Consider the following 17,048-nt stretch of genomic DNA (forward strand, 5'->3'; position numbering starts at 1 on the left):
ATGTTGAACCCGTTTAAAGCTAATGTTTTATTTCAACTTATGCATTATTTTCGAATGTCATCGGGTGGTGAGCCTTTTCTCATTTAATTATGGCCGAAGATGACTTTATTTTCCTATGGGTTATAATTTAATTAGCTAGAACCTTATATATTGGTTTGGTTCAGCTAAATGCTATATATGTATAATTGCTTAGCCATGCTTAGAAACATAAGCTCATTAATGGGATGAATCATACTACATTATTATTCACGATTATATTTAATGGTAGCTCACGATGGTTAATCGTGTTATGTTAATTAATTGATAATTAAAACCTGATTAAGGTGGGTTGTGAGCATATGGTTTTGATGGTCGTGCTCATGACAATTAAGGACCGGTTCACGAGCTACTGTTGTGAAACATTTACCGTGCCAACCACAAGCCAGCGTGGGCAACAGCTTTACCTTTTGTATAGCATGGTTCATTATAGGGTGCCAGACTGAGAAGCGGCGAGAAGTCCGTGGGGGTCGCTGGGGAGTCCATGCCTCTGGTTGTAGAGGGGGTGATTATGATCCAGGTATGGTGCACTGTGGTGAGTTGTATTGTGCGAGGGGTATTGTCACAGTTCCTTTCCGAGGTACCGTGGTGGTATTGAGGCGTATGGTAACATGTTGTGGAACTGTGTCTTGTGGGTACAGTGGTACATCTCTAGCCGGAGTAAAACTATTCGAATAGCCGTGCCCGCGGTTATGGGCGGGTCTAACAATGTTTTTTGTGATTAGTCTCACATTATTCATTGATGGTAATTGTGATAATTAATTTGACTCCTGGTTTGGAATGGTATATTCCTGGTATGGAGGTTTGATTTGTACAACCGGGGTTGGTTGTTCAGATGGGGTTAGGCCTATGTAACACGGGTGTGTTGTATAGTGTTTACTTAATACTGATTAATTATTCAACTATTTTACTACTCTCTTAAATATTTATTAAATGCTGTTTATGCAAATGGGCTATATTATGCCATCCTTTGTTATCCTGTGCACTTGCATATTTTCTGTGTGACTTGTTGAGTATGTCATATGCTCATTCTTGCAATATTCATTCATCAGAGGAGGAGTACTTCAGTGAAGGTGATGATCTGGAGGACTAGGCTTGGTCCGGGTTAAGTTGCCTGTGGAGTGGAGTCGCCATAGCTGTTCCGTAGTTTGTTTTATTTTCCGCTGTGTAGAATTTTATTTTTTTGAGAGGAACTATCCACCTCTGTAATAATTTGCTATTTTGCGAATATTAATTAGTTGTTTAAGGGTACTCTATTATTAATTTGTTATTGTGTGCCTCGGCTGATTCCTGGACGAGGATTTAACACACATGTAAGTGTTTGGAATTTTGGATAGAAATTCCGGGCGTGATAGCCACTGCCTTGCAGACCAAATCATCACCACAAGAGAGCTCGATGTACGTACAAATAAATTCAAAATTTCATTGCGTACGTATCGATTTGTTGTTTAATTACTAATTAATTTCATACATTCATATAGTTTATTCGCATGAGGGATAACCTCACACACAAGGAATTTATCGCGGCGGTTCAAGAACAACTCATGGGATTCATCAACGAACAAATGCTTGATTCCAAGGGTGAATTCTACTACGACAGAAATACAATTCATAGGTTCTTAGCTTCTGAGATAACGACTACAACTACGTCGAAATCGTAGCTAGCTAGGACATCATAATGGATTGTAATTAATACATGTCTATTTTTCTATATGCATGTACATATTTTCTTTAATGTAAATATATATTTTGGTCACACACACACACATATATATATATATAGACACACACATATATACATATGCTTTTGCATAACATATATATATATATATATATATATGTATAAATACATATATATTATGCATGTATATGTATTGAAACATATATAAATATAATATATATATATATATATTTCAATACATATAATGCATATATATATATATATATATATATATATATATATATATATATATATATATATATAAACCATGCAGCAACAGGGCCATGCATAAAAAGGTCAGCTCGATCTTTAGTCCCGGATTGGTAGTCCCGGTTTGAAAACCAGGACTTAAGGGGGTTACGAACCGGAACTATAAACGCTTTCTCCACCAGTGAGAGCTGTGTGACGACCCATGTGCAGCCATGAGCTCTCGATCGTGAGTCACGACCTTAGCTAGGTAATGACCCGATAGATCGGCTTTTTGCATCATCCTCCGAGCTTTATTAGCTACTCCCTCCTTCTTATAATATAAGGGATTTTAAGTTTTTGTTTGCACTGTTTAGACATTCGTTTTATTAAAAAAATTTAGAATTATTATTTTTACTTACTTTATTATAAAGTACTTTAAGCACAACTTTTCGTTCTTTATATTTGCACAAATTTTTTTAATAAGACGAGTGGTCAAACAAGACAAACAAAAACTCAAAATCCCTTATATTATGGGACGGAGGGAGTAGATAATAAGCTCGTACTTCCTCCATTTCACAATGTAAGACTTTCTAGCATTGCCCATATACATATATATGTTAATGAATCTAAATACATATATATGTCTAGACTCATTAATATCTAAATGAATATGGGTAATGCTAGAAAGTCTTACATCGTGAAACAGAGGAAATAATCATAATGGGGTCGTGCATAGATTTTGTGAGATCACGTGGTCCGGCGCGACCGAGCGAACTAGTCCTGTAGAGATTGCACACATTAATAATTTAATTTGGTGTACGCATCTCATGAAAAAAAAAAGAAAAAGGGATATTTTCAAAAGTGTACTCGTGGTATTATATATAATTTTATATCAGGTTTTGAGCAAAAATATATATTTAAGCTGGACACAACAGGTACGAATTAGTGGGGGCACTCGATCGAGAGCAAAAGTTCAGTCATGATTTTAACTTTAGGCCGGGTGACGATGGAAGATATATAGAGATACAGGCATGCATAAAGTGAAAGTTACTGAAAGATATATGGAGGGGACAGGATGGGGGTGAGAATGCTCCTCGCGTGCGGTGCCAAAAGGGATACTCAAATGTACCTGCTCGATCGTGATCTTAATTACCTCGCTTGATCGTGATGCTCATAATCTCTTTTAGAGAGTACTCGATTTGAGTTATCTATAAGTTTATAAAAAATATAACAACACTTTTCATATAAAACAAATATATATATTATCGAAAAATATTTAATGTTATATTAATAAAATAATTTAGTTTCGTAGATATTACTATTTTTTCTATCAATCAAAGCGATTTATAATATGAAACGAAGGGAGTAGTAAATAGTAATTACGTGGAAATACGCACATATCGTGTGGTTCTATGCATAGATACAATATGCTTGGTTTGATATATGAAGGGGAAAAGCGTGTGTAGCTAACTAATCATCTATAGCTATCTTTATTAAAATTGAAAATTACTCTACTAGTGAATAATTGCATTTATCTTAACCAATGATAATCATTTTCCATTTTTTTTTCTAGTGGCTTCCACCGGGGTTGTGCGGGAGAGAGGGCGGCAATGTGTGCGGTGAAGCGGAGCGAGGCTATAGAGATGATGTGGTGGCGTGCAGGCGTGGAGACGACGTGGCACGCAGCTGTGGATGAGCCGACCAACACGGCCGGCGGTGGCAGGACGACGGCACGGTGACAGCCAGGCGGAAATGGGACGACAATGGGCACGCAACGAGAAGTATGCCGGCAGCGTGGGAGGTCGGTGTGGGCAACGGCAGGGAGGCACGAGACATTATGAAATCACCTTCGATCTAATACCCTTCAATCAGGGGCGGGCCCAGCTATAATTCAAGGGTATTCAGACATATACCCAAGATTTTTAGACAAGAAATATGTATATATACTCTATAGTTCATATATGTATGCAAAAAGACAAAGAAAAAGAGTTAAACTACTTGTTTGGGCCTTGTTTTACCATTTCTGCTGTATTGGGCCTAAATTTCTCACTCCCCTCCCCTTTTCACTCGGCCCAGCCCATTTCCTTACAAAAATCCCCTCCTCCCAATTCCCAAAATCCCCAATTCCACCCTAACCCTAATTTTGAGACAGCCTCACAACCGGTTGCGCCTTGAGGGCTTGTGGCGCAGGCGGCGGGCGCGGCGTGCGGCGGCGGCATCGCGGCGAGCCGGAGACCGCAGGGCAGGCGGGCAGCACGCCAGCAGCAAGGAAGCAAGCCAGGCAGCCAGGCAGGGGCGGGCGGGCGCCGGCTTTGGCGCACCGGCGGAGGGCGGAGGCGCGCAGCCACGGCGGCGCAGCGCCGGCAGTGGCCGAGAGGCGCGTCGGCGTTGCCGGCTCCTGGCTCCAGAGTCCAGCGAGGCAACGACGGGTCACGCGTCCGTGCCGCGTGCTGTGGCCTGTGTGGCGTGGCGTGCCGGCGTGGGTAGCTCCGTGGCTGGGCGCCGACCGCCGAGCCGCCTTCCCCAGTTCCCCAGTTCCCTTTCCCGCCTTCTGCCGCGGCGCCGTCGACGACCGAGGCTGCGAAGACGCCGACGGGCCAAGCCGCCACCACACTGCCACAGTGAGTCAGTGAGTATGAAGCAAAAATTTTGAATAATTGCAATGAAGATTTTAGAATTGGGAACTGCCATTGATTGATTTAGTATACTTGCTTGGTTGCTTAGTTGCAATTTATTGCTCAATTTCAGAATTGAAACATGAAGAAGAGGAAGGGTCCTACTGTTGATTTGAAGTCTTTTTTGAGAAAGCGGAATTCTTTTTGCAAGCTAAGGACAAGGACATCATCGATTATTTTCAAAATATCAAGCGTCGAAAAGTTAATATCTAAATTGTAAGATTTCTTCCCAATTTATCATTTTCTATCATTTTTGTATTCCATATGTTGGGACTTTGATATGTTTATCAATTAGTATTTCTATATGTTAAACAATTTCATGTGATTATCAATTCTATCAATGTGTGCACTTATGCTCAATTTTATGTTATATACGCTATATATTATATAATTATTAGTGTGTGATACTATACAAGCCAATTATTAGGTTTTTAGGTGTATGAACAAAAAAATTTTTCTCTCCCCATTTTGAATACACAAATTCAAAATCCTGGGCCCGCCACTGCCTTCAATTTGAATATTATGAAATTCTACTCCACGAAAACTCCCCCAAAAAAAATTGGCATTCAAATACAGCTCCAAGAATCAAGAATCCAAACTGAAATATCATCCATTTAATTCCTCACTTTTTATACCAAAAAACACTTTTTTTTCCTTTATTGCTTCATGTTGTTGTAGCTAAGATGAGCAACCTGAGCAGAGGAGAGGAGCTTTGATCGAAATGCATCTTTACAGGGGTAGCCCGGCCCGATAAGCCTTTGTTGGGCCGAGCCAGTAAGGAGATTACTCCACCGGCCCAGCAAGCGAAATGCTTCCGGTCCAAGTCCAACACGCACCCACCTCACCTTTTGCTGCGGTCTCTCTCTCTCTCTCTCTCTCTCGGCTTCTTCCTCCTTGCGCGCAGCCTCGACTCTCGACTTTTCTTGCTGGGGGGAGAAGAATCGCGATTGCGCGAGGGGATTTCTTGCTGCTCGGAGATGCCGCGGATTCCGCTGATCAAGTTCCCCAAGAGGAATCTCAAGCTCCCATCCTCATCCCCACCCCCACCTGGTGCTGCTCCCTTTCTTCTTCCCCCAATTCCAATCCTTTATTTTCTTGTTTTTTTTTTCTGTCTAGGTTTATAGTGGGGGCATGATGTCTCGTTTGGAATCTAAATCCCTTTGATTTTCTTCTTCCTGCAGCGGCGCAACCTGCAGATCAGCACGCGTCCCTCCTGTCTCGATTGGGTAAGTGGAAGAAATGATGATTCTTTGAATCCGGGAGCGGTCGATGCTTGTTTTGAATTTCGCCTTGTTTTGGGTAGTGATTTGTGTGGGTATGCCTTGTCGTGCCTCCTCGACCTGGGGTTGATTGATATGGGTAATGTATGGCTGCTGCCAGTGGCGAACGCAGGATTAAAATTTAGGGGGTGCTATGAAAGAAACACAAGGCAATAGGGAAAACATATTTCGAATCAAAATTATACATGAATTGCATATAAACATACCAAATAATACAAAATAAATTAAAGAAAGTACTTGGTAAATACGAAGCACGGTCCTATAGACTAATGAAACATGTAGAGAGCTATTTGTATATTAGTATTGTCAAACTCACTGATGAGTTTAAAATACTACTTCAGAGTTTTATAAAAATAAGAACCGAAGCATCAAATGGTAGATCAAAAAAATAAAACTGAGTGCCTTCCTCATAACCAACTAACCAAGATATAACATGTCTAAGCTCAACTAATCAAGCAGCATGTACAGGAGCGATGGCTTGCCTGCACAAACTGTGATCCTGCCGTCTAGCTGTGTGGCTACATGTATGCATATAGGTGAACCAACGGGAAGGACTGCAGTAGGGGATGCTCTGGCCCCCTTTGCCCCCCCTGCTGCGTCTGTCCCTTTGCTCGTGTAGATGTGGTTTCACGATAGATCCGAGCTTAGTCCGGAGTAATGTTTTGTGGCTTATGGTTCAAACGGAAGATATTCTTGTGTTGATTCTTGTTTGCTATCTAGAATATACATTATATGGGATTCGGAAACACTGGACAGAGATGAATTTCCAATAATTAATGAAGAAGGTTTTTTTTAGTCTTTTATCATGACTATCCAGTTATGCCATTCAGATGCAGCACGGCTGCTGGTCAATTTGATCTGTTCAGCTACTTGTTTACTAGTGACATTTTTTCTGTGGACAGTTGTTTTATTGGCCTATTTACTACATTTGTTATCATTACATTGATTTCTGCATTTCTTTTATGGACCAAATTTCGCAAGACTACAATTACTTTGGCAAAACTAATACAAAACTACAAGTTTAAACTGCTGTATGCCTGTATCGCACAACTAATTATTCCCAATTGAATTTATCACAAAACCAGGTTTAAGGCAATATAAAAAAAAAATCAGTTTAAGTCACAATATATCAAAACATTAGGTTTAGCACTGACTCTTTCCAAAAACTATATATTATAAAAGTTCCACGAGGATAATTTTTTTAGAGCAGAACCTCTAAAATCTGTATTTTTGTGATAAATCTGTTCTAAATAAGTCTTGTGGTAACTTCGATGTTAGATGTGTAGTTTTACGTTATTATGGCTTAAATATGTAGTTTTGTGATATTTTGTCATAGTATTTACAGTTGTATGAAATTTACTTTTTACTTCTATAGGCCTGGATGTGCTGAGGTAGAAAAATTAGAAACCTCCACCCACCTAAATATGCACCCCACCACCACCACCTTCAATTCTCTATGGCACGCCTTCTCGCTCGGAGACCATGCCTTGCTGGCTGATTTGGCTATGCTTCTCTTTCCCAGAGCCCATCTACCACACCATATTTTTATTTTTCTCATTTTCGCAGGATAGATATTATACTTCTTCTATACTGTGATAGTGTGATGTTTCCTCAATGTATGGTTGCCAAATGTTATTTGGATAGCTGTGCTGTTGTCCCATGGACAATACAGGTGCTGGTGCATCGCGATCGACAAATTTCTGTCCACAAGCTATTCATTTTAGTTCAACTTTACCTTTTTCTAAGTTTGTTATTTTTCTTGGGTATGAACCACATATACTGATTTACTGAATGGAAATATTCCACTGATCGGTCATTTCATAATTCTGATGGAAAAATGTGTTCATAACATTTTAAAGTTTCATTTTCAGGAGTTAAATCAGAGGCACCATCTTCTTCCGGGGAGATTAAGAATTACCGCTTTAGATCAGATGTGCCTTCCCCACCTTCTTATACGGCTGTTGGAGGGCCAGCTTCACTCCTTCCTAAACGCAAGCCACTGTCAGAGGAAGAAATTGAGGCTATCATGGTATGTACCTGTTCTCAAGTATGTCATTTCCGAATGCGTGCAAACAAATTTTAGAACTTGAACAACTTATTTGTGCAAAAATCAAAATTTTCTCATGTGAAAGTGACATCAGTAGATTTCTCATGAAAAAAGCTTTCATGCACTATAATTTTCCCATGACATAATTTGAAAAAAGCAGTTGTCAAATTTGTGCATTGATTATCATATTACCGTGATGCTGTCTGAATGGCAAGAAAGGCAATGGAGAGACTATGGTAGTATATGTCATTGAAAAAAATACTAATGCCTGTAAATATTTAGTTTTATGGTTATTGTTGAGGTGTATGGTAACGTTTTGCTTTAGGAAATACGATACTAATGCCTGTAAGAACTGTGAAAACACTAATGCCTGTAAAATATATAGGCTAGATTGTTCAGATTTAAATTCAAGAAGAGAACTAACTTAGCTACTGGAATATATCAATAAATGCTTTATGCAAGCAAAACTGTTAGTAAACTTATCTCGACAAAGAAAATTCTTCAAACATCTAGATGTTTTTTCCATTTAAACATAAATGGCACACTCCACAAGAAATGCATATGTTCCCTTCAAACTAGATATGCCAGCAACCAAGAGTGATTTAGATCCAAGCTAAATTAAGGATTTACAGATGGAATGTCCAGAACTACTGTTTAATCTGCACCCACGCGTGAGTTTAAGTTATTGAAGTGCATCCATTATCCACTGGGGAACTCTTGGACAATTACAAACATAGGTCTTATCTTCAAACTAAACCCCGTCGCTGTCAGTAATCCTCCGCTTATATCATTTATAGATTGGATTTGATGTGTTTTGCACTTGTTGACAGGAGTCAGAGGCTTAGTGTACTCACCAATGTATCCCTAAATATTTATCATATTTGTTTCATCAATGCATTGTTCTCCATGATGGCATTCAAAGTTTTGTCATCAACTGTATATTCATATAAGCCTCCTCTAACAGGAGTTTCATTATAAGCCTTTGGTTCTTTTCTGCAGCATCTCATGCATCATCCTCTTGCACAAATGCTACACCATGCGTTCACCATCACTTTGAGTATTATCACCTCAAATGCTCTCTACCTTCCGTTGACACACCTCTGTAATACGTGCATAATATTTCATACTATTATGCTGATATATGTAGTTTTATTTTTTATTTGTAGCTTTGATGCATGATAATTTTCAATAGCATCGTTAAAGATCCATCACTCAACTCTTCAATATTGTTATCCTGTACAATTATTTTGTATTTTGGTTGTGCTGTTCGTTCTACAGTTTTACCAACTATGTTCTACTCTAACAAGAAAATTTGTATTTGTATTTTTTTTTTTGTGCAGCAAGGCGGTATCTACTGATATTGCATCCGATGAATAAGATACCAAACCTTTTGAATGGGGTCATTAGAGCCATGTCCATATGGACCTTTTCGTTGCACTCCCTTCTTGGTGTCAGGAAGCAGCTGCCCTGATACTCATTTTTTTTTTAGTATTGCCAAAATGACCAATTCGTGAAAACTGAACATGCAATGCATCGGTTGTTTGCCAAAATACATTGATCATGGAGTTATGCCATGCAACTCAACTAATTGTCTTATTCCATTGCTCCAAATGTTCTGAGACATTTGTGCTCATCCATGCTGCTTCAGCAATTAATGCTTTCATCAAAATATCGTGTATCTGCCATTTGAACGAAATGATGCTCCTATATTAACGATAGATAATTTATAAGCACACAAAATAGTCATTAATTAGACACGCTTTGATGTGCTTCTCTTTTTCGCTGGTGGGAGACTTCGCTGTCCCAGTGCCGTGTAAGTAAGTAATCCCATGTGATGGACATATGAATAGCTCTCATTAATAGTTCTGATAATTTTTTGTTTGCACGTTTTTCCTTCTTTTTTCCCCCTGTTGGTATGGTGTAATGGTCTCCACATGGTCACATGCTCTGTTGGAACTTGGAAGGATTTAGGTGACTATCGGTTTTCTATTTTGTTTCCGTAGATTCTAACTCGAAGGTCCATTTGAAACAAGAAAAACACATGATTTGTGGTATGCATGATGCGTGCATGAAATTCAATGTTACAGGAATTGTTCACTTGGGTTGCTCGTGTGCATAATAGGGTGGTACATGGATTTGGAGAGTTGCATGAAGGATTTCCATGAGATTGTGCTTTGCCCCCATGTTAATGCCAGTTATAAGAGTGGGGATAGTTGTATGGCAGTAATTCTGGATTAGTTGGGAACGAGCATTTGAATAATTACATATGTTACACTTATATTGGGACGAAGAGATTAGCACTCTTAGGAACTTATGTCTTCCCCAAGTTATTTTTTCCAATTACAAGGAAGATGCACACACACTATATGGATTGGGTAGTGGCAGCTCCAGGAATTTTCGTTGGGTGGTTCTATCTCATACTTTGAAATTGCGTAATATCAAAATTACATCTATTTTATCAAAATCTTCGGAGGATTTGAAAGATGGGATACTCCTATGTCAAAATGGAGGATGATCAAAGGACCACCCTAAAAATACCTCTAAAACAGCCACTGGGATTGGGACTGATAAAAGTTATTATGTAAGAGAATAGATCTTTGACCTTACTAGGGCTTGTTTGGTGGGTTCCAACCAGACATAATAACTTGCAATTGGTGTAATTTGATTCCATAAATCTTTTTCAAAAAAAAAAATGCTTGGTTTCCAAGGAGACATTCTCCACTTCCAATCGTCGTTCTTAAAAAGAGGGGAAAAAAAGTCTTTGCAGCAAATACGGAGTAAATGGCAAGCACATTTTCCACCATGCTGCAGAGTTGCAATGTTGAATAGTCAAAATTTGATTTTGATCCATCCCTTCCCGTTCCCGTCCATTCCATCGGGAGAGGAAGAGAGAGAGAGAGAGAGAGAGAGGAGAGGAGAGAGCACGATGGCCATGGCGCAATCACTTCTAGGAGTACCATTCTCTCGCCTCCTCCCCTCCTCCTCCTCTTCCTCCCCACCCACACCAACAACAATCCCTCCACCTCCACTACCCTCTTCTTCTTGGTCTCCTCCATCCCGCCGCCGCCGCCGGGCCGTCGCGGCGGCGTCCTCGCTCCACCTCGCCCCGGAGGACATCGCCGAGCTCGTCCGGAACAAGGTTAGGTTGTCAGCCTGGCCCGGTGGCCGCTTCTTCCCCTACGGGGGTTGACTTGATATCCTGTTTAATTTCTTTCTTTGGAGAAGGTTCTGATTGCGGCGACGGCGGCGAGCGCGGTCGGCCAGCTCTGCAAGCCCTTCACTTCCTCCGGCAAGGATGGCGCCGCCGGCGCCTTTGACCTCCGGGCTGCCGTCCGCTCAGGCGGGATGCCCTCCACCCACTCCGCGGTGAGACGACCATGATACTTGCCTTGCCTGCAATTTACCCTGCCTTAGTTTTTTTTTTTTTAATGCTATACTGTAATCAATTGCGCCTAGGCTGATTTTAGGCTGTTTTTGTGTTTGGGATAGCTTGCTTGTGTAGTGGATTGGGGTTGCCATGTGATGTGATGCGGGTAAAGTATTTCATCTTGCTTGTTAGATGGACAACTCTGAAATTTGGTACAATTCGATGTTGGGTGATTAATGTTCATATAGCCACTCAAAGTATTATGCTACGATGGTTGCTGTTCTTGTTGAATTCAGTTAGAGACTCAAAATAGTTGCGTCAAAATATTTCTTGTGCTTTGCTTTGTAATATGTATTACAATATAGTACTGTTCAATCATATCTAGCCGTAGGGATATAAAGTAACTTATCTCTTATCGAAATTGGCGGTTCTGACGGACTCTAATTTATTTTCAATGTTTTTAGGCTGTTGTGGCAGTTGCTACCTCACTTGGGCTAGAAAGGTTAGCATCTTAAAAATTCGTTGTTTGAGGCTTAAATTTTTATTCTTGTTTAGTCCCTAGATTCTGTGGTTTTACTTCTTTCTTGATTATTGTGTTTAGTATGCAGGGGCTTTGCAGACTCCATTTTTGGTATGTCGGTGGTGTTCGCAGCAATCGTAATGTATGATGCTCAGGTATGGTGCGCTTTGATGCTTTTCTATTGTCTTGTACATCTCTTTTCTATCTTTCAGTTATGTAGTCACTAACTAGTACTGGCCAGCTTATTGATCGTACTAAGTGCCCCCAATTATGTGGCTTACAGTAGTGCGCATTCTTCTGGAGCTTTCGCATCATATAAGGGTTCCCCTGTTTTATATATCTAATTAAGCTGTAGGCTGTATATTTGGATTGCTAGATTTACTGAAATGCTCCTTGATCAGTGGTATTAATGCCTCCCCAATTCCCTCCAAAAGGAGATGGAAAGAACATCAACTATTCAACTAGATATTGAAGAACGATAGGGGAATATATGTTGTGCATCATCATTGCCTCTTCGGGAACATGATGTGAACACATAATTTGGTGCCTTTTAAACCAATATCTTAATTTTGACAATGACCTATCCTGCCCGCGTCTCCTAATTTTAATCTAAAATCTGATAGGTTCGTTAACCAGTCCTTTTGCAATGTGCAAAAGTATTGCAAAACTCAATTTTAGATAACCATTTTATCTAAAAAGAACATGGGAGCATGAGAACTTCATCATTATGAAGGATTAAACTCTTCACTGATTTGATATTTGTAGTTTATGACTGTGTTGGCAGAGATACTCCCATTCAGTCAGACCAGTTTGATCTTACTTTTCCTACTTCCCATTGCTGGTCAATGTTTTTCTGTTTATAAAATTGGTAGGTGATACTGTTCTAGTTAGCATATTTACAAGGCTGTTAGAACTTGTAGAATGAATAGTCATGATACATATGACTCATGGAACACTTACTAAAAATTTTCTGCTAAGGCCCCTTTCCTATATTGCAGATTTGGTCAAGTGTGACTTCAATTTATCTTTTTATTATTTATTTATTATTGGTGAAGTGAGCAGGAATATCTGTCTGGGATTTTGTCTTTCCTTCCTTGCTTTCTTTTTTTTTTTTTGTTTTTATGTCTTAATCCTTTGCTTGCATATACATCCACATCTGAAAAAAACAATAACTTTCATTCCCAAAGTTGAATGTTAGTGAACATGGTCCATGCTTACAGTCAGTAATAGCCAGTTATGTTTGGTATAGGGGATCATATAGTTTCTTCATTTCAGATTCTGATTCAGTTACTTTTGGCATGGTCAATTTCATCTTAGCTTAATGTCTGGCCGGTCCCAGTCAATACGATGGCCTCAAATATGACAGTTTTATTTTTGCTCGTAACTGCACTGCCTGGATGATTATAGAAGTTAGAACTAGTATGTGCTTTGATCTATAAATTTTAATACTAGATTTTTGCTCATGTCATTTCCATTGGATAATCTCAACAGGGAGTAAGAAGAGAGGTGGGCAATCATGCAAGAGTTTTAAACAAGTTATTGACCCTTCGCGAGAAGATCACTCAAAACCCGGACAGCAATTCCTTGTCGAGTTCCACCTCTGAACTCCACTCCTCAAAGCCCGAGACGGTTGCCGAGCTCGTTTCCGTGGCTGAGAAGCTTGGTTCCTCACAAGGTTCATCTGCGAACCCCTTCCCAATCCACAGTTCCGGGACCAAATCGTCGAGATTGAACGCCCTTCAGAGTTCAGAAACAGAGGTAACTGAATTTACACAGCTGAAGGAGGCTTACACAGAGGAATGTGACCGGCTGAGCGAATCAGTCGGCCACACTGAGCTGCAGGTTGCAGCTGGTGCCCTGCTAGGCTTCCTTGTGACCTTAGTCGTCTATGCCACACTGTAACACAACTATCATCTTCACATTCTTCAGTTCATTATATAGATTGTTTACTCAACAATCAATATAATTACACGAGGAATTCACAGTTAGCACCACAAAATTAGCTTGCTTTCTGCACTCATTTATTCAGTAAGAAATGTATGGGCATTTTACGGTTCTTGAGAAAGCACTTGAGCACATGTAGGTACTGAAATTTGACAGTAAAACCCCGGTAGTAAAATTATCCACAAAAATTACCCATGTATATTCATATTCTATTTATTTATCTTCTCCATGCATGGTCACAAACTTTGATGAGCGTGGTGAGACAATTTACTAGTCATGGCCCTGCATTGCTGCTGCCCTGATCTGACGGATGAAGAAGGAGCAGCAACGTAACGCATCTGGCGTCGCTTAGGTAGCGACATCTCTGTGGAATTTCCTGCATTCAAGAACTCATTGGCCCTTGTAAACAAAGGAGAGGAGTGCAGCTTATGGCAAAGGGGCTATATATGCAGCCAAACAACCATGGGGAGGCTTGGCTAGCTATAGGCGTCAGATTGTATACTGCATTATTATATATACTACTACATGCTAGTTAATTATATTATGCTAAATACTTGTTTATTCTGAGATTTTGTGTGTGAAAATTAAGGCAGCAGTTTGATATGCAAGTCATTTGCAAGCTACTCCTATATATGCCGCTGTCATTAATTTGCAGTGTGACTAGCTAATTCGTGCTGCAAGTTGAAGCTTTGCAGAGAAAGGTTAGATTGGAACCGTTGCATGCTGCGTGATACTGCTACAGTATCTAGTCAATGCCATAATCAGCCCCTATAATTATAGACTGTCAAACTTGATAGGATAAAATCAAAACACATTATGTTCTAAAACAGAGAGTTGCAAAGAACAGTGTTTCGAAGTAGAGGGATCCTCGTTATTTTCTGATTAGTTAAGATACAAATTTTACCTCGATTTTCGCTAACATATTTTTCAAACTATTAAACGGGTATGTTTCTTCCAAAACTCTCTATATAAAAGTTAGTTTAAAATATCTAATAGATATATTTCTTAAGTTTGTAATAATTAAAACTTAATTAATCACGTGCTAATGGTTTTATGCGTTGATTTTATCTTCATCTTAATCTATAATCAAACAACTCTGACTGTTTGATATAGAACTTCAATCTGGACCTGTCATCATGCATCGATCGGATGGCAGATGATGTGCCTAATATAAGCACCACACTAGGCTGTTGTCCACCATTGAAGTATGCTGCCGTAGCCACATGCATGCTACGCCGGCAGAGGATCACAATTCACCACTTTTATTTTTTTCTTTTTTGAGTGGGACAATTCACCATTGTTGGCGCCATACGTTACAGTTTGAAACCCTGTTAAACTCATCTACATGGTGCAATTTATTCTCTCTCTCTAATAATATTTTTATGCTAGGTATCGATCTCTACATACGACAAATAATATTGATAAATTAAATGGTACATATTCTTGGAATTAAAGCTTGGAGGTCGCCTATTGTGGTGTTCACATTTTAGACTGAACATAGAGGGTTTAACCTTTTCATCCTAGACTGAAATTTGAACTTCATATCATGTACTGTCTCTGTTTTTCTAAATGACACATTTAACTTTTTGACATACATTTGATAATTCGTCTTATTAAAAAATACATTACTAGTATTTATTTTGTTATGACTTGGTTTATCATATATTAAATGTTTCTTTAGCATAACTTGCATTTTCACATATTTGCATTTAAATAAAATGAATGGTTAAATGTGATAGAAAATCAACGGCGCAATCTATTTAAAACCGGAGGGGTAATAATCAAGGAGTATAAAAAAGTCATAACAAACAACAAAATATCTATATATCATGCGAACACCTACGCAATGTATTGGAAATTAATCTGCTTTTTCCCTAACGGACTACACAATATGAAGATTAGCTTTACAGAGAAATTAAAGGCCAGTTGGATTGGAATGAAGCTATATTTAATTATGTCCCCTATATATTGGAAAATGCTTCAACCCGGTCGTTCGATCTCAAGAAGAAAATCGGACACCATAACTTCGGAAATGCTTTAACTCGTACGTCTGGAGTGTGATTAAATATCTGACGCTTACCTAGTGGGTCCTACCTAACCACTCTTTTCATCCTTTTCTGCTCAACAGTCAATCTTATCCTCATTCCCAACCATTCATTTTCCTCTCTTCTCTCCCCATATTCACCGGAACGGCTAGCTATGGAGAGACCTGCACCGACGGCAAGCAAGAGCGACTCATCTCGCTCTCCGCCACATTGCTGGCACGCAGTAGGGGGCGTCCTGACGTCCACCACCTATCGGTGTCTCATTGGCACCGTCTCCAGTATACGTTGAGCTAAGGGCCACTAGATCCAGGGGAGTGGACACTATCAATGAGGGGAGCAACTCAGTGTTAGCTTGCTTGACAGCGGCGCGGCGCCAAGCTCTGCCTTATCTTCGTCAGCAATAGGAGAAGGTAATAGAGAGTCTTCATGGAGTATAGGTATCCCAACATTAACATGGTGGCCTACCTATCACTGGAGAAGAGGAAGAAATAGATCTAGACCGCTTTTTTCTCTTTTTATGTTTTAGCTTAATATTTGGATGTTTCATTAGTTTAGACTAAAATGTTGCAGTGGTTTTTTTTTTTGTGTGTTTCATTGTTTTCCCGAATCATTTGGATGTTTCAAAATTGATGTTTCATGTGTTGTAAGAAAATGTTTCAGTATTGTTTTGATTGTGTTTCATAATTTAAAATTGTTGAAACATATTTTTTTTATGTCGAAACATGTTTTTTCAACAGTTGAAACATTGTTTTCATACGATGAAACATTTTTTCTCCATATTTTGTTGAATATTTTCCCATCAAAAGATGAAACATGTGAAACACTTGGAATCAATGTCATGCAACACTGTCCGACGTGCAAAACGTCAGACACCCGACTGTAGTCCTCTCCCTATATATCGTCTTATTTCATTAAATAACTAAACTAGCTCCTCCTTGATTGATGAAATGGTTGATATGTATAGAGTCAATATGAAATTTAAACCATGCATATTAGTGATATGATTCTGAGTTTAAGATACCTTGTGGAAGAGTAGTGCACATCTAAGAGAAAAAAAGAAATTAAGTCTTTTGGTTTTTCTCTTATAAGGTCTAACGATTTCTTCTTCAATCAGGTCTAACAACCAACAATGAAGAAGTAGATGTGACAATAATTCAACACGAATTTGACATGGTTTATCCTTAATCTGAAGGGGAACATATTCATTCATTTCAGTAGAGGAATA

The 17,048-nt window shown here is 39.3% G+C and overlaps 2 protein-coding genes across 2 annotated transcripts; both read left to right on the forward strand.

Moving 5' to 3' along the window:
- Positions 1-5,481: 5,481 nt before the first annotated feature.
- Positions 5,482-9,580, forward strand: LOC127776814 (uncharacterized). The gene is made up of 4 exons (XM_052303364.1): positions 5,482-5,670; positions 5,802-5,846; positions 7,772-7,929; positions 9,288-9,580. The coding sequence occupies exons 1-4, from the start codon at positions 5,598-5,600 to the stop codon at positions 9,303-9,305; spliced, it is 294 nt and encodes a 97-aa protein (XP_052159324.1). The 5' UTR covers positions 5,482-5,597; the 3' UTR covers positions 9,306-9,580.
- Positions 9,581-10,705: 1,125 nt separating this feature from the next.
- LOC127776812 (uncharacterized) lies at positions 10,706-14,345 on the forward strand. The gene is made up of 5 exons (XM_052303363.1): positions 10,706-11,086; positions 11,173-11,313; positions 11,779-11,816; positions 11,923-11,989; positions 13,326-14,345. The coding sequence occupies exons 1-5, from the start codon at positions 10,766-10,768 to the stop codon at positions 13,734-13,736; spliced, it is 978 nt and encodes a 325-aa protein (XP_052159323.1). The 5' UTR covers positions 10,706-10,765; the 3' UTR covers positions 13,737-14,345.
- Positions 14,346-17,048: the final 2,703 nt, after the last annotated feature.

The sequence above is a fragment of the Oryza glaberrima genome, chromosome 6, assembly GCF_000147395.1.
Source record: "Oryza glaberrima chromosome 6, OglaRS2, whole genome shotgun sequence".
In the NCBI taxonomy this organism is placed as follows: domain Eukaryota; kingdom Viridiplantae; phylum Streptophyta; class Magnoliopsida; order Poales; family Poaceae; genus Oryza; species Oryza glaberrima.